This window comes from Cardiocondyla obscurior, linkage group LG13, assembly GCF_019399895.1.
Source record: "Cardiocondyla obscurior isolate alpha-2009 linkage group LG13, Cobs3.1, whole genome shotgun sequence".
Classification (NCBI taxonomy): Eukaryota; Metazoa; Arthropoda; class Insecta; order Hymenoptera; family Formicidae; genus Cardiocondyla; species Cardiocondyla obscurior.
This window is the reverse complement of record NC_091876.1, coordinates 606,739-633,634: the sequence shown is the minus strand read 5'-3', so window position 1 is coordinate 633,634 and position 26,896 is coordinate 606,739. Positions and strand designations below refer to the sequence as shown.

The following is a 26,896-nucleotide window of genomic DNA, read 5'->3' as shown; positions in this document are numbered from 1 at the left end:
CACCCGCCGGGGAAGAGGCACGGAGAACGTAATGGCGCGCGAAGGCGCTGCCGGCGCGCCGGAAACCGCGCTGCTCGCCTTACCGACCGCGCCGTCAAGCTGGGGCGACTCGCGGGACGATTCTTCCCAGGAGAACTTATGCCGAGGTCTAATTCCAGCCCGCGTCACTCGGTCTCTTCCTCCGATCCTCGTGCGTTAGATCTAAATAATTAGCATGTTTTTAATGTCAAACTAAATTATAAGAAACGCTTATCTTAATTGACAAATTTCATACAGCCTGATTGAGAAACCGCGCGGAATTTCGAATCGTAATGAAACTCGCGTTGCGTTCCGTCGCGGTTTCTTACGCTTCATCGCGTACGTCATGTTTCTACGAATCAGTAAAAACGCATGTCGCACAAAGCTATCGTCATTGTTTGAACAGAGGATTAAGATTAGCCTACGAGGCTTCCCGAAGCCCATAATATTGGCAGATTTATGGAACACAATACGCTTAATAAGTTACAATTCTAAAAAGAAGCTTATTTAGGAAACGTCACGTCCGCGATTACTCTTCATTCACATAATTTTTTTATTTGTCAAGAGAACATTTTTCTTTTTTTTTTTTTAATTTGACTATAATCTTTCCATAGCATAAATTTGACGAAAACAAACGTCAAGTTCATAATAACGAGATAGAAAGAAGTAATTGGTTACACACCCATTATAATCAATCTTTATTTCTTCGTAATGATAATTTTTTAGTCTGCACTTTTGTCTTATTTGTCTATTTTTGTTTCCCTAATTGCATTATATATTAGTATATAAAATATTAATTTTTAAATAACATATGTGGATCACTCGTATATCCATGTATCATCTCGAGTCCTTACAATTGTTTAAGATTTTTACAGTGCGAATGACTTGGTTGTTGAAGCAGAGAGTAGCAAAGTTTCAATGACTCTTTTTACCCTGCAAAGAAAAATTATAAATAGCTACGCGCGATCCATATATGCTATTAAAAATTTTTCGACAAAATAAAGATTTTCCTTTCGTTAAATTCTTTTTTTCTTATGTATATTTGTAAGTGTATTTAAATGATGTGTTCCTGTATGTATGGCGATAGCTAATAAAACTGAGGTTCATGACGCTTCATCTGTTTTCTATTTTTAATATTACAGAATCTTTAAAAAAATTAAGAAGTTAAAGGAATCTATTACAATTTCTTTCGTTAAATCTCTCAATCAATTATTCAATAATAAATTCTTGAAACCAATTAACTTCTCTTACAATAAAGACACTCAAATTTTCCTACTCCACTACAGTTCAAATCTGCATGATAAAATAAAGGCAACAAATTTCTTGATATTCTCACTTAATGCTAACGCTGTAAATATGTATATATATATATATATTATTATTATTACAATACTATTTATTACAAGATACGAATACAAGATTGTTTCGACAGATCTAACGAGTATTGATCGAGTCTACAAAATATTCACGATTGGATCATTACGTATTCGATTTTTTATCTTGACATCATGTAATAGATACGGGAGCGATAATAATTATAGCAATATATAGCAATAATAACAATAGTAATAAAATAATATAATAATAAACGCTCTGTCGTCGCTATCCGTTTTTCTACATACATGTACATAAAATTTGTGATTATAAATGAAATAAAATCTTCGCAATAATAATTCACAAGTAGACTTCACTTTACTGAAATTCGACAGGCTCCAACAGGCGGAGAAACAGAAAAAGATCTATTAATCATAAATACACAAAAACTATACTCTCATTTCATTTATACATCATTATATTTCTCTTACGTATCACCTCTTCGATATTTCTATTATTACATCGTTGAAAAATTTGGCATGCGAATCGTGGCGAGATTTTAACGGGAGCTATCGCTCCTGAACATTAGGCGAGTAAATAGAACCTTACCTTACGAATGCAGGCAGTTGGACCTTGAAAATTTCATGATTACTCCTTTCTTAAGTAGGGGAGTTCCTCAAGTGGCGCGCCTGTTCTTAAACCTTGAAAATGTACGTTAGCAATAATTTTCAGTGGCCACAAAGTTATATCATAAAATACTCTTAAATCGTATATGTAGATTTATGTACAATTTCATAAAATAATATTAATTTAATATATAGATTTCGTTTTATATTATATAATATTGCAATCGTTGTGTACGTGTAATACGTGTTTCATGTTGTGTACGTGTTACAATATATATTATTTAGTCGCTTAAATATCTCGTTTGATTATTATTCATGATGTGTATCCGTACGTTTGATATGAGAAGGTTAATCCCATATTATTTTACGAATAAGAATGAATGTTGGCACAGACAGTGGCTGGGTTAAGGCACTTTGGGGTGATTGATTCTCTCCACAGTACCCTCCAGCATAACTATCTTATCGAATTCTCCCCGTTGCCTCCCCCTAATCTCTCCTGCAGCCCGCCCGCTCACTCTTTTTCCATTCCGTTTGCTTTTTACCTACATACACGTTGCGCGTTAATATATTCTCGCATGACCGCGTGAATCTTATCTCCCACTTAATTACGTGACTCTTTCACTACTTTAAAGTAAAATACGCTGTCTCTGGTGAGCATTGGAGTGTAAATGGCGAACTGAGTTCAGCTCTCACAGCGGTTTCGTGAAGTTTGCCGGGAACATACCCTTCTCATCAGTGCCTTCCTTAATACCCATTAACCAGCCTTCTTCCTGTAATAAAATTAAGAACACCGTAACGAAAACGATATCGTAATCGCGTACGTGATTAGATATTCTAATAGATGTTATCGAGTTTTATTCAAAGAATTACAGACCTGTTCTTCAGGATCATCGTACTCCACGACGCGAATAATTTCGCCGACGTCGAACGACAACTCGTCCGCATCCTCGCGATTGTACTTGTAAGTGGCTTTAACCCTGTATAAAACGCCCGGTGGTAGATTGTCAGTTGTCGCCCCTATAGAGAAATTAGCAGCATTTTCATATTCCGCCTCGAGAATGATCGAGTCCGCCCCGTTGGTCATGGACCTGCCCGTGATTTCATTTCCATGGAGACTTTGACATGTACCAATTATGTGAAATGAATTTTGTTTCATTCGTCTAACTGCAAAATTAACATTTAATCTCACCACTAGGTCAGATTAACTACGATCTTGTTTCGGCAAGACCATGCACAAAGGGGCAGGCAGCGCACTACTATTGTATTAACAACCACCCGATACTGCACATTCAGTAACATTAAATTAATCCTTGCGTTATTAACGCGCAAATTTACCTGAAAATTTCAAACAGTTTATTGAGTTCAAATTTATTAAACTTTAGAAAACAAATCGAGTATTGCCGGTTGATTTTTTTTTCTTTTTTACGAATTATAATTTTTCTATTTTACACTTGTTTTAATTAAATTCTGTTACTTAATTATGCAGATTTTTATAACAAAACTGAGCTAGATGATTAAAAACAGTTTTGCACATAAAGTATTATTAAAGATCACCTTATATGTGTGATTTTTATTAAAATTGTCAAGATAATGTTAGAATAACATTGCAAAACATGACAAAGTTTAAATTCGCAAGCGACTTACCAACTGGAATATCATATAGTTCCTCAACCCGTTTCGAAGGCGCAACTGTGTCCTGTGGCGACGCATCTTGATTATTGAGAGAATTATCATTGCTGTTAGCGTTGCTATTAGCGTTGCTGTTAGCGTTTCCGTTTATCTGGGTAGTTGGGGACGTGTCTCTGGCAGCAAGCACAGTACCGCCTACTAAAGCTGAAACACGCGAGAAAGCACACTCAAAACTGATTGCCGAGCCACAACACGGCTTTGTAGAGATCAAAGATTTTCGGAACGCGTCGAGTCTTGTTCTTCGCGCAACGAGAACTATAAAAGCATGCAATTATTAACATATACATAATTAGTGTACACGCGCACAAGTCCAACTTTAACGAAAGCACAGCATAATAATTACCTTCCGAGATATTGTTCTGCGCTGGCTGTGTGTTAATTATTAAGCTGAAACAAATCAGAGTTATTAGTATTATGTAACTACTACACTTCTCGGTTTTTCACTTTTTACAATTATTATTTTATCATATCATATTTTACGTAACAGCTTCTTCAATATCACGCATATTTTTTTTTATATAAGTAAAAGAATTACACTTTACTTTGTGATTAAATTGTAAAATTGATTTACTTACGACGAGTTTGCGTTAGGTGACTTCGGTGATTGTGGTTCCGTATTTTTCTTCAGGGTGTAAGACCCTCGCTGACTTTCATTGGCCAGTTTATCGACGATTGCTTCTAATTCGGAATATACCTAGAAATTTTTTATATAAATATTCAAATATTAAGCCTTGAAAGTACTTAAAAGAGGATTTTTTTTTTTTTTTTTTTTTTAAGAAGACTGCATTATCTTAGATGTCTTACCTTGGCACTTTCAGTATGAAATACTTGTTCCGCGGCAAATAGCGTTTGCAGATTTGTAACGAGGAAAAGAACTCGCGAATCATATAATGCCGGTAGTTCATCGTGCAGCTCGGAATTTAGTTGCTCGTATGTACGTTTTGCCTCCTCTAGTAACTCTTTCCCTCGTGATACTTTGAGCTCGTCTCTCTTCTTTGGATTGCATTGCAATGACTGGAAGTTGTGTCTTTGACTGTCATAATCCACCAGTTTACGTCCGCGTTTGTCAACTTTTTTCTGAAATATTAAAATATAGCGATACATTATTTCTCTAAATTAATACAAAATAATAATTAATTTATATATTAATTTTAAATTATGATTAATAAAGCTCTACCTTTTATGATTAATTACAAGAACATTATTAATAAAATAATTGATTGCAACCATTGAGGCTTTCACGGGACGTACCCTCATTTCCGGGAATTGGCTTTGATATGTGTTGAGTGGTACGAGAACCTGGTCCGCGAGTTTGTGAGTGAAATCCTGCCACAGCATGTCCAGATTTTGTGCCTGCACGTACAACAGATCGTGTCCTGTCCATTGGCTTTCGTAGATTTCGTTCAATGAGTCCATAAGAGTTTTTGATGCCGCCTGCACCGCTGCAAAACGAAACACAGTATTATTTTACATTTCATCGACGTTTCATCGACGGAAAAATCTTATTGCCGCTAATAAAAATGCGCCGAAGACAGTGCAACGAGGGAAAAGAAGATTTATCTCAAATTGAAGACACCACAAGTCGTCGAGAGAGACGACCGTGCTATCTCGTAAGCTTTTATATAGAGAGAAACTTTTTTCACGCCGATTTTCCATCACGGCGACACGTGTCTTTTTACTTTAAACGCGCAACGCGGGTGACTACTTTCCTGACCTACATCTAAACCTCTCTTAGTGCATTCACCTATCGGCGATAAGCCGATTGCGTACAAATTCCTCGCCTCGGCTCGCACAAAAGTTGCAGAGTGGCTTTATCGCTCACGTCGAATGTCAATGCTGAGAATGATTTGAATCGCAAAAAAGAAGACGTAATTTTCCACATACAACACAAATATTGGTGTAACGAATATTTTACAACTTTTTCAAAATAAAAATCTTAAACTCAGAACATACTTGAAATATATTTGAACTCCAACTAACAAAATAAAACAGAAAGTTTTATAAAAACAATGTATATTAATCCCCAGCGAGTCGACAAACTTGTATAAATAAATCTATCGAACTTGCACCACCAAGTAATTATATCTATCGGCAGGAGTAATTTAAAACGTGTTTAAGTTTCACGACTATATATTAATTAATAAACTCGACTGGAGGCAATCAACGTCGTTCATAGCGTCCGTATTAATTTGTCGTTAATGCAAATTACAGTAACTCGACTGCCATAATTCTCAGCATTATCGCTTTTTAGTCGATCTAACGAGTCACGCGCCAGCCGTCCTCGTTAGTTTCTTTCTTTCATCTGGGATTTGGACGTAAAGTGCGACGATGGAAATCGCGAAAATTGCGTCGACGATCGGATTAGCAACGCGTCACGCATGTACTTTCGTCGCAATTTTACTGCTGTTCGCGCTTAAAGAAACCTCGTCACTGTACGTACGTATCCACCAACATGTTTCGCATGTGGGTATTTATGCTGCGTGCTGCTAAGTGATAAAGGGGAAAGCCAAGAACCGCTAAAGCCTACGTCACGTAGTGTCACTCGATTAACTCAATCTTCATCTTTTTTTTTTTTTTTTTTAATTCTAAGCGATAGATGCGGACATAATCGAGGACTGAATTTGGATCAACTCAAACAACCGCGGCTGCAATTCTTTCAGGAACAGGAAACAGAGTGGAGTTACGGCCACTTTCGCGATTTTAAAACGTAATTGAAAGAGCCTGTGACCCCATTGTAAACCACGGCCTAACATCTTGAAAGAAGTCGCTCGTGATTACGATGTTTGCTTAACGGGAACAGGTACTTATCACATCTTTTTTTTTCCTCTTTCTTTTTTTTTTCCTTCGTGCGTTTCTGTCAATTTTTGGCCGCGGTCTCTTCGACGAGAATTAAAATTCGTAGTCAGCGAGATTGAGACGTACCGATATCTCTGAGAGGCGGAGGCTATAAAATGCATGCAAATAACGAATACAGGTCGGCTGTAGGCCAGCCAAGCGAGGAAAAGTTGTTTGTGACTAACAACGATTCGAGTGGGAAGGATTAAAGATCGGATGACGTTTTTCTATTGATTTCGCGTGTGCATACCAGCCGTCGAGGTGCAAGAGAAAATAAGCTGCCGGCTCCAGCTTCGAAAACGCGTAACACCATTCTCTGAAGCCTTGCAAATCGCCTCAATTTCCGTTGGCGTTCATTGATTTCGTGGCTATCGTTTTTATCGGCCAGAGTCTTATCTGAAATATTCAATAACAGCAAGGTCGTGTCACTCAATATTTTAAGCACGCCGGCGGCTGTTGGGATAGATTACGCGAAAGATTGCAGCGCATTACGAGAGTAATTTCTTCCTGCTATCTCAAAGGTTGCCTCGCACGTGTCAAGTACCTTTACGAGGCGTTACCGAATATACGAGCGATTAAAATATTACGTCGGTTCCTGGTAGCAGTAATTGATGCAGACGCGAGAATCCGCGCGGAATCACCGCTCGTTATTTAATGTCCGCGTGCTATTCATTCGTCCGTCATTCATTCAACTGATGGACGGCGAAGATCATTTCCCCGAGTGTCGATGACAACTTTGGTTAAATCGACAAATCAACTCGACAAAGGTCTTTACGGTATTTGCTACACGATAGAATTACATAATTTATATGAGAAATAATTTATTTCCTCTTTTTTATCGTCGCGTATCGTGGAAATTTCTCATTTCTGGCACGTCAATCTTATTGCCGGTAGTTATACCGTTTTTAATATTGTATGTATACAGAAAAAAAGAGAAGAAAACGATGCATATAAATGAATTCTAAACTGACCATATTGATAAGCGCGTTTATCTTAATATGAGCAAAAAAAAAAGCGAGAGCAGAGTACGAAGCTACAAAGTAAGTAATTCAGCCTTCATGTGAGCTTGGCAACCGGGTCACGGCGATGCAAGGTTGTGTGAATATATATATATATATTTTTTTTTTTTTAATTTTAATGCGTGTTGCGTTTCGCACGGATTTGTTAATTCAAACACGTCGATCTTATAAATACGAAAGGAATTTTACATCTTACTTGCATCACACAAACCATGATTTCCCGAACTGTTAAAATCAATGTAAATTTAACACCCGATTTATCGATATGTCGCATTTTCTACTTGGACTGCGTGTAAAACACGGTGAGCATTAGCATGCCTAATAAATGCGGCTACCATTTAAAGAGAAGACGAGTTAGTTTTGCCTCGTGGAACGACTTACCTCGAACACACCTGATGTAATTGTTAAACTCCTTTTGCAGCCTGTTAGCGGAGTTCTGCTGCCTCGTAAAGTTCTGCAGATGCTCGTCGAATATATCATCCGCGGTTCGGTCGACCTTGCCCAGATTTTGCAGAAACTGCAACGAGAAAGCAAAGCGCATTTTTAGTTTTCGGCCGTTCGACTTATGCCGAAACTTTTGAGAAACTCGCGTCTAACATTTTCGCGAAGGAGAAAGTTTTCAGTTCACGACAAATTCCGCGCTCGTGAATTTCACGACTACGCGCCGTAACACTTCTCGCAGACTACAACAATGCGGGTAAACGCGTGGCTATCGCGAACGAGGCCTTTGAACCGCGCTCGTCACGAAACGATAAGCACCGGCTACATTATCATCGCATCGTGTGGAAGATCTGCGATAATCGCACTCGCCTCGTATCGCGTCTTTTACTTAAACTTTAATTAACATTATCTCACGGACGTTACGTGCGTTAATATAAAAAACGTCAAAGTTAAGGAACGTTGAGTAACGCGCGGTTGTCCCGCAAGTGTTAAAATGTTCTTCGCGGTTCATGAATTTATGTATAAGATGTGTAACAACAGGCACATGTTAAACTTTACAAACTCGGCGAATTTCATGAATTTATTTACGAGAAACGTAATAATAGACATACGCTGAACTTGTCGTTCGTAAAATACGCGCTAATAGACACCTATAAAAATAATAGACGGGACCTTGTCGAACGCATTAAAATGAATTATATTCGCATTATTTTCCCGAGCCTTCCTGTCAAGTTAATAAAGAAATCTATCGGACCCGCGTATTCCGCTGCCATTGTTATCGGCAATAAGGCGCGACGATGTGAAAGGATGCGGATGATGTAACAATAGCTATCGACCGGGAAGAAATTTCACGCCGAGAATGCCACTCGCCGATTTTCATTTACCTCCGTGACACCTGTACGATCTCTGATACCGGGAAAGAAGCCGTCCCTTCGACAAAATAAAAGAGCCACGCGATCGGTAAATTCACCAATTTGGTGTCAAAATATTATTTAAAAATATTTAATTACGATTAAACAATTATATTATACAAGTAGCAAACAACGCGTTTGTAAATCAAACTTTTCAAGACGGTATTAAACTTGTATAAATTCATTAATAGATTTTTTTTTTAATATTTTTGCAACTCTAATGCCCTCGTCGTCTCCACAAATTTTTCTTTATTTCACTGCAATGGGAAAACGTTTTGATATTTCAAAGACTGGGAATGAGAGTGGAATGCAGAGAAAGACCTGTGTCGGCCGTCTCTCTTGGGCTGGGTCAGAAATCAAAGGCTGGAACGTCCGTGATGGAAATGGCGAGTCAACCATTGCGTAACCACCTCCGACACCTATCCTCGATCCCGGTGATCTGTCCGCGGAGGCGAGAGGTACGCCGACCTTCTGCTGTGTATGCAGGTCGTCCCGCTCCTCTCGTCTCGGGGGTGGACGCGCGTTTGTATCATCCAGTAATTTCCGTTCTCCAGTTTCCCGGGAATTGATCGCGTCGTTTACACGCCAGGCGCAACACGGCCAGTCAGTCGGAACGACACACATCGAACTAGATCAGTCTTTCGTCACTTTAACCTTCTATCTGGCGTAACCTCGAACGACCATTATCGCGAATTTGCAAATTACGAACGGTTAACGTGCGAAGCACCGGAGCATTCCAAGAGATAAGTCAAAGGTGGGTCCAGCAAGATTAATCAACGGACGATTAACTAGCTATGATTAATTAGAAATTTCATAATATTTTACTACCTACAACAGAACCGCATCGATCCACTAATAATTAATTTAAAAAATGTTAACATTACGCACGCTAGGAACGACATCGCAGCTGCAGCATTAATTACAGGATTTCCAGTTTAATTACCTTTATTCGATAAAGAGAGGAGCTAATAAAACGCATGTGTTGCACGCGTCCGGCATTTCGCCTGCTATCAGAGACATAAACGTTTAGATTAATTCTTTCAGCCGTCTCTATGACGTTATTAAAGGCGGTTAACCCGTGCAACGATGTTATTTATCGTCTGATACGCGATTTATCCTGACAGAGACCCTTCATAAAGAAATTACGTTTGTAAGTAACAATTTGTTTCTTTTTCTTTTTTTTTTTTAATATTAAATATTTAATACAGTAATAATGTCATCATTTCATTGTAATTGCGGGTAATCAACGAAATGAAAAACGACAAAAGAATTTCATATAAATTGAATCGCGACGGGCATGCGAGACTTGCGTTTGCTCGTTCAGAAGAGTGAGAGATTAATTCTATTAACTCGCTCGTGCACTTTCAGGTCAAGATCATCCTGTCTGCCATATATAATTTTCTCGTCGCAGCATTAAAAGTACTGTTCGTGGGTACGATTTTTATCTCGCGCCGCAAAATTAAGACACCGGGGAGATCTCACTTTGAGAAGTTACGCGCATACATAGTTCAAAGAAGTTTAATATACACAATTCGAATTAAACATCGCGATCATTCATCTTGATCGTCGCAGAGTCCATAGATTAATGTTCAAATTACCGGATATATCAAGTAGCATAATACGTTTTGATATTCTAACCGCGAAAACAGATGTTAGAGGAACGTGAGATTAAGACGTTTGTCACTCAATATTTAATACAATCTTTTGTGAATCACCAAATTCCAGAGAACGTGCTCTCGTCGCGAGATAAGCATCGGTCGAGTCTGCATTTTAGCGGCGCGTTAAACAAAAAAATAAAAACGTTATCAGACTGACAATGAGTCACGGCGATATGAAAAATTTCGCCCCACGAGCTGAGCTCGCAGACACGTGGTAAAGAAATATACAACCGTCCTATTGGTTATACGGTATATCGGCTGTACCGTTACGCATCGTGATACTTGTTTCGCGAAATATTTGTTTTGCGAAAGAGCGCGTGGCTCGTTATCGCGCGCGGATAAACATACCTCCGCGCTATAATCAATATGCTAATTGTCTTTCTTTGCGAGCTTAATCAAACTCAAGAAGAAATCCCCCCACGAGTTTCGCCACGAGGAGCCTGCTCCCAGGAAAAATTTCAATTCAATGAAAATTATCTATCCCGCGTGTGAAATCGGCCACGACGCTGCCACGTTACCCTCGCGGAATCGAGATTAATAAATGCGACGACCCTGATCACCGGGGTATCGATAAGTGTAAAGCGTCAAGGTCTACTGGACGACTGCCCGATGTTTTTACCGATCCAAGAACACGAGACACGATTTTTGTCACGATTCCGCGCGCCTTCGTACCGTTAGTCGCCAGTTAACGTAGCCTCCGTTCGATACCTCGTAACAGGTGAGAACGAAGACTGAACTCGTTTACACGTGTAACCGACATGCATACATTATTAATACAATACCGCTCGTTACAATACACTTGCAACTGCATCGGCCGTTCCGCGAATTGCGTAACTGTTATTTAAAGAAGCCTATTACATCTTTCAAAACTTATCAATTTTATCGTTTCTACAAATATTCGAGATCCGACGAGAGAATCACGTTTCGAAAATCTTGTTACAGGCCTTCGAGCTTCAGATTGTTACGAGATTTCTCCTAACGACCTCCCTCGATCGGAAGTAATTGTCAGCATCCAATTGCGCTGTGATTCTGGAAATCTTTTTCTGTCGCTTTTTTTTTTTTTTTTTTTTTTTTTTGAGACTATCCTCGACGACCAATTACTCTCCGCTTCCGGCGTTTTCTATATAAATAGGAAAACTTTCTCTCGTGCGATAGGTAACGTGCCTAACGGGAACACGGAAGATTCTTTGTCGTGACTCGTTCGACTCTTACGTCGCGCATCCCGAGAGAATTAACTTAAAATTCTGAGCCGCCGCGTGAATTTCTATTCTCGTCTTTCAACTCGATTTTCCAGGTGCCCGACGAAGACGGTGGTGCCGTAACGTAGGCTGCGTATTATTTTACACAACGAAAACAACCGTAAGCTAGAAAATATTCTTAAAAAATACGCTCGATACGTTTTCTTTTTATATTAGAACAGTACGTAATTGGTTCAAATACCTTCGATTTAATCTGCGCCTCGCATGGGCGTTTTAATGTTGCGAGATAAGAAATATAATATGATAAAAATAGCGTCCGGTAATGAGAGAGCTCTTTTACTTTCTTTTGATTCTGTTACATTGGCTAACCAGTGGCTGAAGACAAGCTTCTCGCAATGATCGAGCATTGGAACCAATTACAACTGTCTCGCTCCTCGGACATTTACGTGTGTAAGTAGTGATACTAATTGATAGCGATGGTAATTAATACAGATGACATAAATAGATAAGTACTACAAAAGAACTAGAGTACTGGGCTTTGAAATCGGAACCGTGCTTACGTGTCGTCTCACGGCGAAACGATTCTTTATAAATTCAGTTTCCTTTTACCGCGAGCTCGACACTAATTTATCAAGTGCTGAAAGTAAATCTGCATTTAACTCGTAAGCGAGCCACGGCGTCAGGATGTTGTATCTTTAATAATGCTAGTTCCACAAATTCGAGCAGACCGGGACGTGTCGTTTCCGAAATAGATGGTCCTCTCTCGGCTATATTAATAGTCGAGCAGATGACGCGAATGTGCCGTTGCAACGCTATTATTGTGCCATCCTATGGCCCCGTTTCGCCACTTGCCGGTTCACATTGTGCTCCGACAGAATCATTGTCGTACAGACAGCCTTACAGGAAAAAAAATCCAGAGTACTTTTGCCGCGAGTGAAAATAAAATATAACACGAAAAATATCCGTAAAGTCAACGCGGAAAAGTACGGGAAGTGTACGCGAAAATGTGGCTGGAGGACACGGTCCGGTCTAGGAATCTGTTAACGAAAGTGACCAAGTTTTTTGTCGGGACCACGATCGGTGAAGGAACGAATCTTTTTTCGCGTTTCGCGGACGGTGTTTTTGGGCCGAGCCGCGCGCGGAACCAGTCGCGGAGACCACCAGGAAGGAACGAGAGGAGTCGGAATGTTGGCGCGGGGTTCGGACATCAACCTCTCGGGCAGTCGGCCCGCCGCTCGCCACAAGCGGCCAATCCGGCACCCATCGGCGAACGGTAATTCGTGCCCGTACATGCGTATGTGACCCACGACTTGAACCCTTTCTCGCTCCCCGACGATCGAGAGAACGAAATAAAGATATATAAATATAATAAGCCCATAACGCGTATATAAGTCTCATTTTCTCGTACTTAAACGTTACTTTTGTACTTGGAAAAAAATATCTGCTATGTCATAATTGAGAATACTCTTTTCGGTTTACTGCATCGCCGTAAAATCACTCTTAAAATCACTGCCTTAATAGTGGCATTATCATTACTTTCTGTTAATTACGTTTTACCTGGCATCTAAACTTGATATTGTAGGCCAAGGCGGAAATTTTACGAGCACTCTGTACACCGTTAGAAAAAAGAAACGGCGTGAAGAATATGACGTCCGCACAGGGCGGTTACAGCCGGTTGCAACCGGTGCATCGTGACATGCATCTTGAAATAACATCGTAATATCGAGTATCATTCATTACGCAGTTATTATGAAAGTCGCATCACATTTATTTAGTTTATACGTTCAGATAGAAATTAAGTATGCCGTCGAGTATAATTTTTTTCCGTGCATGTAATTCTCAATTAAATTAACTCCACAAGAGATTCCAAATTTCTATATTTATATGTTAAAAACATGAGATTACGCGAGCTACAAGAATTTCGAATGGGAAAAGCAGCTTTCCTCGGCAAAAGATTATATATTCGTTCTTTCACTTTTTAATATTTTAGCGAACCAAATTAAATCACCGAGTTGGAACTTTGCTATTACAAAATCACGCAGAGACAAGATACTTAATTATGAAATTATTACGCGCAGCACCTGTACTTGGTTTTCTTTACGTACGCTTTGAGCTGTAGATCGGAATTAAAAGTGTGCCGCTGCAAGATCGATAAAGATACAGAGAGAGGAGGAAAAGAAGGTAAGTGCGCGAAGTGAACGGACTTTGAGTATCGTGGTATCCAGATCGTACCTCACGTGGTGTTCTTACACTGTACAAGAGTCGAGCTATCAACTGCAACGAACTGTACTTTGCAAAGTCGATTTTATGCATAAAAAGTAGACAGCGATTCGTTATCGCGTGTGCTGACTTTCAAATGTATGCGAGTAAATGATTAAACAATAATTATAACGATATAAACCGGATTATCGAATAATTTCCTATTTAAAAAGGAGAAGTAGAGATTTTACTTGTTACCCTATTAAAAGTAAAACAGTTTTCTTTAACGTAGATGAAATAAGAGTAAATAACGCGCGCTCTGTAACGTCTAGTGTTAAAAAAAAAAAAATTAAAAAATAGAAATTTTTATCTGTTTAATAAAATAAGAATGTCACACGATAACGGCAAAGTTCACAGGTTTAACCGAATTTTGTTGAGCCGTCGATATTCGTTATAACGGATTTTTACTGTAATTTATTATAACGGGATTTCTGGCAAGATATTTAGCGGGATTGAGCCGCTCTAAATTTATAGCATAGCAACTGCGTTGTATACATATACCGAATCTCGAATTGTAACTGCAACGTTGTTGGCCGTGCACCAGAATCGAGTGATGTACGCACCTATGGAAGCTCGCGCGAAATTTGTGAGGTAATCGAGAGAACTCCCCGGAAACATATTGCAGGCTAATGTATGTAGGATTTCACGAAGAAACGTTGTCGTAAATTCGTATTAGTCATCTATTTTTGGAAAAATTGTGATGAAATGTCTATAAAGTTTTAATTTTACGCACAAATGTGTATGCGATGTAACATTTATCTCTGAAAGTTCGTAATGACGCCTTTCTCTCTCTCTCTCTCTTTCTCTCTCTTAGTTAACTATTGCTTGGCGTTGCCTAGTTTTTAGCGATGGCATTTATAAGCATACAAGATACAAAGATACAGGCGCGCCGTTATCGTCCTTGCGAAGGAGCTGCATTCATACAGCCTCTCCTTTCTTTCTCATCTAGGCATCCCGGCTGGTTGAACTAACGGAACCATTCGGACGTTTAGCCCGTCTCGAGGTTGGTGCCGGCAAAGAGAAACGGAAAGATACAAGGAATGCCGAAACAGCTGATCGATTACTCGACCTCTTTAAAGGCAGATACGTTTAAATTCAATATAATGTTCCGATACTGTTATTCTGAATTCTACATATATCCGAATACCGCGAATTATCGGCAGCCAGTTTCTTTTTTCCACGTTTCTGATTATTTCGATCGAAACGCAATTTGAATCTTAAACATTTAAATTTAACGTTTATCTACTCATGTAATTAAAAAAATGTATGAAGAATGATACAAGTCTCTTGGAAAAATTAATAAACGTGAGCTCCGAAATCTCCTATCCTAATTTGGATTTTCTTTTTCCTAGAGATCCGCGTATCTGCTGTTGTACGCACTCTATACTGTACTTACATTAGCATACGGTGCCACCAACGCGTCGTATGCTAATTAGGCAGGTAATAGATGACCGCCGTATTAGGCACGACGGAGTCGCGGGATGAGGTTTATGAAATCATCATGCGCAACGTGGTACTTATTTGGCTCCCATATATTTGAAACACCAAAACTTCTCCGATGCCACAATTGGCGACCGGATCCGGCGCATCTAAATCACATCCGCGCTGTGATAATAACGGTGTTAATACTAAAAGAGTTGCGTCGCACGCGAATGAAGGCTAACTCGATTAGCAGGCGTAATTATCCTGCTGCAAATAGCGAATAATAAATTGAGCCGTGGCGAGATATAATAGGGATTCCTCTCAACCGTGCGATCCGAAATTCTATAGCCGACATATAACGTAGAAGGCTGCTCGTTCTGAGAGCAGAGGTCGACGCGTCTAAATTATTCATCAACAATTTACGTACGACCGCGCGGTAACTGGAAATTGTCAGCCTGGCGCCGCGCGTTCGCTCCTCGTAAACTTAACAATTTTCAGCACAAACGAAACTAATTGCTTCTTTAGTCCGTTTAAAATTTAATGATATTTTTCTATGCAGGAGCAAATCACGATTCGAGATTTTTATAACGACACTTTCGTTCAGACGCGATTCGCGACTCGAACTCACTGATTCGCGCCGCATGTGACGCGAGTTCTTCGGTAGGCTTAACGCGACTTAACCGTGATAAAAAGAGGCCTTGATAGCTCGTGCTACGCGCTGAGTGCACGAAGGGTTAAGGCACGTCGAACCCCATTGTCAGGAGTGCGGGCTGATGAAACTGAATTGCCTTGACGACGCGGCACGGCGCGTAATCGAGTGACAACCGCGGCGAAGGTCGAACACGATTATGCGCTCCATCCGCGAAACGAATTATCTTCGCTTCTCTCGACTGACCCGGTAAAAGCGCTTAGAATCTATCTCGATCACTGTATTTTCCAAGTCCAACTAAATGTAGTTTAAATCAACGAAAGGCACGGTTTGACTTCTGCTCGAATTAGCAGTTGTGGAATTTCTACTTTGACAATAAAATTTATTATCATTTATTATCGCGTTCTCGAGCCTCTCGTTTTTTAGCAATTCGGATTCCAAGTTCACAGAGTTGAAATTTCTTTTCCTAGAGCTAGTAGGTTTACGTCAACAAGTTAAAAATTTTTATTTCTTTACACTCCAATATCACAGCGGTAATTTCACGTTCCACGGCGGGGAGATATTAATTAAATTTCAGATACACGCAGAAATTTCTCGGATATATGCAATTCCCTCAAGTTATCTGTAATTTAACGCTGACCATAAATCCTCCCGCTAGACTACCATAATGCAGCAGCAGCCTCGGTACTGCCAGCATATCCTTCCTGATTCCGCGGATTCATGAACCGCGTCCGAAGCATACGTAGTCACGGTTTCGAGAGAGTGACGCGAGCGATCGCGAGACTCGATTCCCTTAATTGAACGCAATCAAATTTGTCGGCCGTGCCCTCTTGGCTCTATTCATCGAGCCATCACCCTCACGAAACGGTATAATTGAAATTTTGCCCGCCAATAACTCCCCTCTTACATGGGCCAAAAGTATTCTCAGCGCCGCATTCATACAAGAAGACCTATTAAAGTACAACGACTTTGGCACAATCGAATTAAATGTCATAGACATGCGAGAGAGATATCAAAATTCTAATTCATAACGAAATTGGCCAAGAAAAATAGAAATATTTTGTTAAGTTAGTTATTCGCCGAGCAAAGCTCGTTATTTCAATATTTAAATACTTAATTATATAGGTACATTTAATTTAATAATTCCAATAAAATGTAAATCGTCAGAATTTTAGACTGACTCGCTGAAAATTATTTCAACGGCAGATAAACGTGCACGTTGCAGGCGCTTAAATTATTACTGTTTAAAACTAGGATTAGCCGAGCAAGTCTAACCGGGTATTTAAACTGGAGGCAAACGAGAGAAGCAATCCCCACTTTGCTACTGGGTTAAGTGCCACATCGGGATTATACATCAGTTCACGTTGGTTTACGAGGAGGTTGGAAGATGTCTGAGCCGGGAAAAGTACCTGTCTAAATCCGGACTCAGCCGTCGTCTCTTTTACAAATGCATAAATGTGCCTGCATGGATAATAACCGAATAAATAGAAAGAAAAGTAATAGCTGCGCCTGCCTTGAAAATGTAATACATACGTTCCTTAAATCACTCGGTTTTCGTTTCCACATGAAATCGTGACATCTCTTTTTCTACTCCTACCCGAAATTTAAATTCCGAGAACATTTCAGATTTATTTTAACGTTGAAGTCACGGCGTGAATTTGAATAAGATCGCCGCCGCGCGGAGACGAGTAATCTGTTACGTAAAATACAGACTCGATACTTGATATTTCGAGACGAACTCGCGCTAAATGTTCCCATTGAAAGTGTATTCAGGTATGCGCCTGTCGTCTTCACTTTTTCTGGCGGCTAACAATGCGCCAGGCGTGTTATCTAATATTAGAACTGGGTCATAACCGTACTTATGTGCAAACTTGAATAGCAAAAAGTCAAACTTATTTCAAATAATAACCATTATATTTATTCGATTGATAATTGTTAATTAATCAGCAATAAACGATATAATATCGAGCTCTGAAAAAGTGCCCTGGCTCAGTTTATATTACTAAAAACCGTCACATCATCCTACCAACCCTAGTCATTTGTCTCGCGATCGCCTATTAACTTTTCATTTGCTTTCCTCGGAGGACGGTCACCGTTAACGATTTATTTGCCTTTAGTAATGTATCCACTTACGGTGCAAATGGGCGTAACCTGTATGTGCACGAGGCATGCCATTAGGTAATTTTGCGTTTTAACCGCGACGGAATAGAGTACCGTTGAACATTAATGGAATTGGGGTGCCTGGGACACCGTAAAAATAAAATAAAAACATATTTCCTATGAAAGAAGATTTAATTGCTGCTGTCGCGCGTTCAAGTCAACTCCTGAACTTCCTGTACAAGTTAGAACGCAAAAGATGCGTTCGAGATTATCGATCTCTTCCCTGATCAATTAACTCGGACAGTTACACGATGTAAAAGCGTACTCGCACGGTTAATGTAATCGACAAGCGATCTATTTTAATCGCTATTTTATCTGGTAGGCACGCCTAATCCCCGACAGACTTTCCGCCCGCGGGATCACGTCATAAATCGCAAAACACGTGTAATCAGGATATCTGTTGTCCACGACAGATCGACTTTCATAGGCTTCTCATCGCTCTGTTCCACGTGGTAATTTTACAACCAAATTGGCCGCTCGGCGACCGCCACGGGAATCAACCGGGATAATTCAAGTGCGAATCAAGTATGCAAATCGAGAAAACTCGCGCGCGTGACGCATCGGTTGTCGCCCACGGTGATTGTAAAGCGGTCAAAAAAAGAAGGACCGACCGATTTTTATCTTATATATAATGGAAGGTTCGAATTCCCGAGTGATTTAAAATATCTATTTACGCGAGAGAGGAGAGAAGAAATTCAATGATAAACTTTTCGAATAAAAGATAAAATAACTTCTTATGCGATTGTATCGCAGTTCATCTTGCTACGGGGGAGTGAAGTGGAATATCGAGGTCTAAGTTTGTTTCCTCTTTTTTTAGTTGATTCTTGTAAGGTGAGATAAATACCCTCTTGCTCTGCTAACAGTCTAAACAAATAGCCGAACAAGAAAAGCAAATTTTCGAGAGAAGACTCGAGCGGGCGTCTAAGAATTTAAACAAAATTGCGGTCTATTTTTGGCCGTGGTGGCCGAAAATTCGCATTACGGCGGGTCGCGTGGATCAATTCATGGTGAAAATCGAGCCGTTGAGTTGCTACTGGCAGGTGAAGATCTAGGCCTGAATTTACCAGCCCAATTGGCCGGAACGATTCCATTCCATTTCCGTTTGGCGCGCGATAGACGAAGCGAGCTCGCGATCTCCCATTTCCCTAACGCGATCGCGTCACTTCCTGCCGAGCCTGCATTCTGCGTATATTCGACCGGCGTACCGGAAGTTAAGGATGATGGCCGTTGTGCCAACGAAAGGTTTTCTCGCGAGCTCTCTCACGAGAGCTCCCGTTACCATACGCGAAGGCACCCGGACATTGGATCCTGTTCCTCGGGTGGCCGTAATCGAGACCCGTTTCCATTTCGTACGCTGATAGTCAGCCGGATCGTTTCACGATCGAACACTTGCGAGAGTTACCGTGTTACCGGGATATGTAACGGAGTTTCTCGACCCCATCGCGCCTGGACCAATCCTAGGAGTCTTACAAATCAATAGGAACATCGATTTATTTTATACAACCGCGTGCAGGAAATATCACTGCATTTAATATAATTATATATCTTTATAATTATTTAATTTTATCCGCATTAATAATAACGGCATTATTCTAAACACATTTAATACAAGATAAAATTAAAATTGTGTCGATTAACTCAACACAGTTCGGTTATAAAATTTTCTTCTGATCTTAAGACTGCGGCGTGAATTGATATACCGAAATAGCCTATTATAAAATTTATTTATTAATCTGCAAAAATTTAATGCTAATTCCAATTAACGACCTTAACCTTGCACGTCGACATTTCTCGGCGGTTTAAACTTCGTTTTAAGAAACAGACGAGAATCTCAAAGATCCGCGATACAAATGGACCCTCATAACGCCACGAGGAAAGATTTGGAGACCGGAATATTGAACCGGTACCGAAGAATCCTGTTCCACAGGTGGCTGTAACAGATCTTCACTCAACACCAACGCATCACGGTTACCTTACAAGTTTTTCGAGGTCCGAAGAAATTCTCCTTTGTAAATAATCCTTCCTCGTCTTGTTATTGTACAGGTGTAATCGATCGCATTAGTGAAAAAATTAAAATAAATAAAAAATAAAACAGAGCGCCTGATAAATTTTACGAGATATCATTTCGCGTCAACATAAAATTAGCTTTTAATTTCGATTTGAGATTTTCTATCTGCAGAACTATTTTTGAGAATATAAATAGTAAATGCGCGTAAAATCCGCCAAGTCGCGGATTACTTTTTAGTAATAAACTTTGTCTAATCGGTGGAAAATGACTGGGGAAACCGGCGTGAAGTCGCGCGTTGAAAATCGGTGATCGCGAGAGCCGATGGTTATTAATACTTGCAAGCCGCAACGTTATCCGGAACATAGTGTTATGCCCACGCGATTTCCATACCTACATCCGTAGATTATATTAAACGGTATGTGACGTAACAGGAAACCCCAATATCGAGTCTATCCCTGATGTAATTAGAAATCAAATTTCTATAACCTAATTACAGGTTTTACTTTGCGAGAGGAGATATTATAAGTCAAGAAAGGATTTTGCCAAAGATACTTATATCTCGATAAAGAGTTTCGTGAGAATTAAAGGGATTAATGGGAGCCATGCCAACGAAACAAGAGAAAAGGGAGAAAACAAGTGTAACGTAAAAACGTGCGTTAGACGACAAATAAGAGAAGCGGAAAAGAAGAACGAGCGCGATGTAGAAACGAGTCGTTAGACGGCAAGCAACGAGAAGAAAAAAATATGACGTGAAGGGTGACGAGAGACAGAGTCTGAGAACGACGACCGTCTCCGTCTACATTTGTCGTGAGCCGTATTTATAACGAGCTCACTGGACTCAGGCCAGGATCATCGACTCTCGGCGACGATGTTTCAAAGAGATTGCTCGAAGCTTTGAAGCAGTCTTCGCGATGAATGTTACGCGGATCACAATTAGTCTCCAAAATTTATATATCTATTTCTGATAACAATTTACAAGAAATTATTCCATACTTTTATAAGTTTAATAAAAAAAAAAATTTTTTAAGTATTAATTACGACATAATATATTTTTTAATAAAATTCATAACCTTCTGTTAAATCTTTGAATATTTCTAAATACATCAAATAAAAAAATATGATATGTATAGAATATCTCTCGAATTTTTTCGTGAAAGTATCGACCAAAGAAAACCACCGAAATCTTTATCGCGTTCGTTACCTCATTAATAAGTCACAAAAGATGCTATGGACGTGAGACGAAAGGAATGTTTGGCGCACAGTGGGTGTCGCTAATTTTAGTAGAAAACCAGAACATCTATATGTGCTGCAGGTCAACATCGCAATTGATAGACACGTTTTCACAAGATAGCGCAACGTAACAAATACATACAAAATCAGTTAAATACTTGACGAGTTCAATAATCGATTAAAAAGAAAAAAAAGAAAAAAAAAATCTTTGCGTCAATCACGGCGAATAAATACGGAGATTATTCTCGTCCACGTAAAAGTTTAATCACCTCTTAATATAAAGCATTAAATTCCGGAAGCAAAATTAAATTAAATCCCAATTTTATAAATATAAAAAAAAAGGTTAAACGCTAAAACAGAAATAACTCTATTTTAAATAGTATACTTCGATAAGTAAAAAATTAATTTTATTAGACTTATTTCGATGGGAATGGCATTTTCTTTCGACGAAAGGCACAAGAGCTGCGAGCGTAAATAAACTAAGGGTTAAACGCGTGGTCCATTGCCTTCGCGAAAGAGAAAAACGCACTGTTATTCGCGGCGTTATGTGTGCGTCGCGGGATACCTTTCTATTTGAGAAGAAAGGTCACTTGGGTGCTCGTCCTAGCTGTACTATTCTTTCGAAAGATGCGCCTCGTGCGACAGCCCGCTTCAACCGCCTCTGAGGACTTTTCCTACGCGATGACGAAAGTGCGCCGCGGCGATTAACATCGGAATAATTAAAGCCCGGATTGCGGTACGATTAGAAACTTCATCTCGCTTCGCTCTTTTTTTTTTCGCTTCGAGATAGCGCAAGTCGCGCATCACGAGACACGCTGATACAATGTGCACTCGCATTCAAGCGACTTGCGTAACCATACAAAACGCTGTGCGGCCCCGGTGTTACGCGCGTTGCACTCGGTAACACGAGTAGGAGAGACAAAGTTACATTGGGAAACTCGGAATTTCGACGCGCAAGGTCGAGGTTCAATGGAAATTAGTGGGAATTACACGAGTGGCGTTAAACATTCGTTTAAACGACCCACGGAGAACAGTGCTTCGTCACTATCTTACATTTCATTAATAAAAATCGAGACATTACCAGAATCTCGCGAATCGGGGACGACGAACACAATATCTTTCTCGTGTAATGCTGATTGCACAGTTTTTCTAGGATCATTAATCAGTCTGACATAGCAGAATCCAAACGCGCTCGTGATCGCTTCGAGTAAGCGCGGATTGGATTTTTATATCAAGCGCGTACGTTACGTGTACATGCAGCTACATAATGCGATAGCTGGAGGGATTTCTTAGATGACCTGATACGCGATCATTTAAATAAAATAAGCGCAAAGTGTACCTGAAACGCGGCAAAAGTGAGAGCGGCCGGACCGTGCTAAAAATCATATAAATAATTATATAGCAAGCCGGAGCGAAACTAAAACGGCGAGCTGTGAAAATGAATAATGGTTATAAATATTGTAGTCTATCTGCTGATTTCAATAAAAATTTTTTGCGTTCGAGATTTAAACTGGTTTGAAAATTACTAACCAAGCCGCTTTAGAGAAAGATCGGTAAAGTGTAAATATTCGCAGATAAATTGGCGAATAATCGTGCTTTTAAGGAATCCGCTCTAACCGGATTTGAGAACCGCTGACCCGCGGAAACGTGAACCGCCGCGAAACTCAAAAGCAGAGTCCCCGCGGGCTCGTAGATATATTTGCCGGCCGTCACGGGGCATCCGGGAACGCGTCTTGGGGACGAGAATAGTTGCCCGTCTTTCCCGGTCGCGGGACACACTTAGAAATCTAGCAAGTCTAGGAGAATCCTCTACCTCGCGCCGCGCCGCAACGAAAAGACGCGGCGAGCCTTATAAGAACACCTTGGCGGAAACAACGATCCGGAAGTTGCCAGACAACCGTCAGGAAACGGCAGATCTGACGAGGCCTGACACGTTCGCCCTATTTTCCGCGCTTCAAGGCAACTGACCGGATGATTTCACGAGTATTTCAAGGCGGGCGCCACGAAACGCGAGAGACCGATACTTAAAGGCGGGAGAAAAGGAACTCGGCGTTGTCTCATTGCGGTACGCGAATGCAACATTCTAATACGATCCACGACACCGCAGCCTCACGTCTGCGGAGACCCGGCCGTATTTTTACCGCGAGCTTTAACGTCGGATGCGGTTTCGAGGGGTTCAGAGCGCTTCAAATTGTCCTCGCGTTCTTCCCAACAGGACGACAAAGAGTTACTCATAATATTACTCAAGGAAATCGAAATAATCCGGAGATATTAGATTTCCCCCTAGTCAATAATATTAATAAAAAAAAAAAAAAAATTACGTGCACGCAATTAGCAATAGTGTCGTCACGCGAGTCGCAACGGTGATTACGGTCGTGTGAGGGCCCCTTAATAATCTTCGGCCCACACTAACTTTCTTCGCCTCGAGTATCAGTCGAACTCTGGTCTACGATATGCGCGATCAAATCTCGTAGTGTTATCTTCTTACTTTGCAACGCGCATGCAATTGATCTCGCGAAAAAGTATCGACTCGCACTTAACCCTTTCGCCGCAGCGACTCAAAACATTTTCAGATTCGTTCCTTCGCGACTGACAATAAATTACACACGTGAGAAAGTTGCATCGATAACTACATTTTATCGGGCGATACTTATCAAGCGCGTGAGATGTAAAAACGATTGTAATTTACGTTCGGTGCAATGTAAACGTATCAATAAATAATATTCGCGTCGCAAATCGCGATCAATAAAACCTCAAAATTGCTCTACCAACTGTTTACGTGTGATGAACGATCGTTCCCTGAAGAGATAATTCATTAAGATTGAGAAAGGAATCCTGGAAAAGCAATGAGATCCGCACCACAATTATTATTAAATTTGATTTAAAAACGCGCGATAACGATCCTGAATTTGCGCAACCGAGGTGCAATCACGTCGAATAGTTTAGCACGCCGCTGAACAAACGTCTCCTAACGTGTTGTTCTCTCCACTCGCGCTATAAATACTGTGCAAACGCACCTTTCTATCTCGGTGTTGTCCGAAAGATATTGGTTATAGCTTTTCGTCGTTCTCAAACAGATAAGGTTATTATCGTCGCATATATTTCTTATCGCTTATAAAAATTTTACGCTATGAATTTCGAAACCAAAGTCACGCCGAAATAAAAAAGAACAATATCGCTGAAAGACCGCGCTGCAAAAATTTCTTTAAAGTAATTGCGTTATTTTTTTTTTTTTTTTTTTCTTGTTAAGACATTCCGCGGGAAGTCTATGATCTTGAGAGCGTGAGAGAGAGAAAAAAATCGCGTACGTTTGTTACCGAGCTCGATGGCTCGCACGCGAATTGCGTGACATGAAGTCGCTTATGCAATGCATATGCGATGCATCAATGATCCCCGACGCGTTCAAAGGCGCGTTGCTTGCCGGCAATCTGCGGAAGTGGCAATACACCGTCGTGAGTGCGATCTATAATGTACCTTGAGAAGTCTCGCATACGCGAATTTCCATAACTTCAAGCTGCCTTAACGGTTTCCAGGCCGCGATTCTTTCTCGACCTCCCAACAAATTTGTATTAAAAAATGCACGCAGAAATACGAGTTTTTTTTTCAGATATTCCAATAATAGTGCACGTATTTTAGTCGCCACGTTGTATTATTAAAAGCCGGCGATAAAGTCACCGCGGGGAAATGTGCATACGCGTTAAAAATCCAAGTATAAGATATTTTCCAGAAACCTTAAAAAGAACCTAAGCTAAGAAATCGCACGATGAACACACGTGGAGTCTTGGAAAAGCAAATTATAAGTTTGACGAGGGTCCTTTGCTAAAATAAATCATGCAGATCTCGCGCTTCGCGACCGCGAGAGCCCGTTTTAGATGACCTATAAATCGCGACCAGATTAATGGGATTCTATTTATGCGCATTTCCTCATATGCGACAGAGGCACTTAAAAACGAAAATCACGTGAAAAAAAAAAAAGAACTAAATATTAAAATACACATATGCCTCTAACTAAACTAAATGGATGATATAAAATCATAAGTAAAATCGTAGCCCAACATCCAAAATAATTAAGAACTCGCGAATTAAAAACACGTATGTACAAAAACGCGTTCGCTCGACTTCTTTCCGGTTTTAAGACCAGCAATAAAAATATTATAGCGGGGACTCGGGCAGCTCCCGGATGCGGAGTTTCAAGGATCTATCACCGAAGGATTAGTCAGTGGGTACACGCGTGGCACCTCGGGGACGTGATCATCGACAAAAAATCACCGACCGCGTGACGTGAGGATCATGTGCTCTCCGACGTTCGCGTATTGCGCGATTCGCGGCCGATAAGCGAGGCGCACACCAAAGATGCACCTGTGCTGCACGCGCAGTTTCCGAGACGAGCACGGTGGGAGGCCGCGTAATTATCATTTCGAGCGATACCGAGTCGCGCGGGATTGTTTACCGATTACGTAAAAGTGCTTCTTTTCTCGCGACACCGCGAGACGCCGGCACAAAAATCGGACTGTTTTCTCTCGGTATTTTTTACGACACCGATGAGCGAATTTTCGATTTATAAAATCTCTCATCAACATGGCAGCGGCGCCGTGCACGATTCTATGCAAATGACAGAATATTGACATGCCGGACTGGAGAAGCCTCGCGAGGGCACGTTTCCGTGTCGCGGGTCGAGCGAGCAGAACGCGATCGCACATACAGATTGACGTGCGTGTTCTTCGTCCGTTTCGCAGATTTTTAATCTAGATTAAAGAGTTCTGCTTTCCGGCCAGCGATTGTTAATTCGAATGAGAGACAAGATCTGATCGCGGAGCAACTGTCACGCGGCGCTGACGCGAACGCCGACGTTGGCGGCGTCTGGACGAGGGACATGTTGCGGAGGTTATGGTTAGCTATGGTCGCCTACGAGTTCTCACTAAATTCGGTTTCACAGGGGGCAAGTCGGAGCCGTTCGAGAAGAACGACTCGTCCAAAGCAAAGAGAAAGAGAAAGACGTGCACTTACCTTTTCTTTCGCCCTGCCTGCGTGTTTCTGCACTGTCTTCGCGATTAACGCGCCCTTGCTCTCAGCCATGATGTTCCCGTAGAGTTGACTGCGGAGCGCCGGAGTCCCGAAGGTAGAAGAGACGGTGCACTTAGAACTTCTCAACTTGCCGACGCGATGACGGTTCGTAGCTTTGCGTAGGAGGGGAGAAGGCAGAAGCACTCCGACTTACGATACCGACGAAACGCTCTTACCAAAGCGCGGAGAGGGACTGACAGTGCGACGGCGCGTAGGTGACCGCGAACGCGCGGGTTGTGCGCCACCAGCGGCCATTTTGTTCACCGTGGCGCTCTCACCGATCAATCATATCGGCGCGCGGTATTTCGAACCTGCACTATTCTTCATCACAATTCCCCATTTAGTCGATCGTAACCTCGTCAAAGCACGTTCACTTCAAATCCTTAGATTTAAC

General features: G+C 40.8%; 1 protein-coding gene across 2 annotated transcripts; it reads right to left on the bottom strand.

Annotated features, from left to right (window-relative positions):
• Positions 1-688: 688 nt before the first annotated feature.
• On the bottom strand, positions 689-26,833 carry Amph (amphiphysin). Of its 2 annotated transcripts, XM_070665042.1 has the most exons (9): positions 26,446-26,833; positions 7,883-8,018; positions 4,899-5,089; positions 4,452-4,724; positions 4,223-4,341; positions 3,991-4,034; positions 3,603-3,791; positions 2,833-2,975; positions 689-2,728 (listed from the first exon to the last, which is right to left on the bottom strand). In XM_070665042.1, the coding sequence occupies exons 1-9, from the start codon at positions 26,512-26,514 to the stop codon at positions 2,648-2,650; spliced, it is 1,245 nt and encodes a 414-aa protein (XP_070521143.1). In that variant the 5' UTR covers positions 26,515-26,833; the 3' UTR covers positions 689-2,647. The 2 variants fall into 2 exon arrangements, with proteins under 2 accessions (XP_070521143.1, XP_070521144.1); XM_070665043.1 differs by lacking the exon at positions 3,603-3,791 and having other exon boundaries at positions 26,446-26,823.
• Between the last annotated feature and the right edge of the window lie 63 nt (positions 26,834-26,896).

Bases quoted from the DNA above. Each gene is read 5' to 3' on its own strand.
- Amph (XM_070665042.1), bottom strand. From the start codon at position 26,514: ATGGCTGAGAGCAAGGGCGCGTTAATCGCGAAGACAGTGCAGAAACAC. The intron at 4,035-4,222 runs GTAAGTAAATCA...GATTTGTTTCAG, and splicing joins TCACCTAACGCAAACTCGTC to CTTAATAATTAACACACAGC. The intron at 2,729-2,832 runs GTCTGTAATTCT...ATTTTATTACAG, and splicing joins ACGATGATCCTGAAGAACAG to GAAGAAGGCTGGTTAATGGG.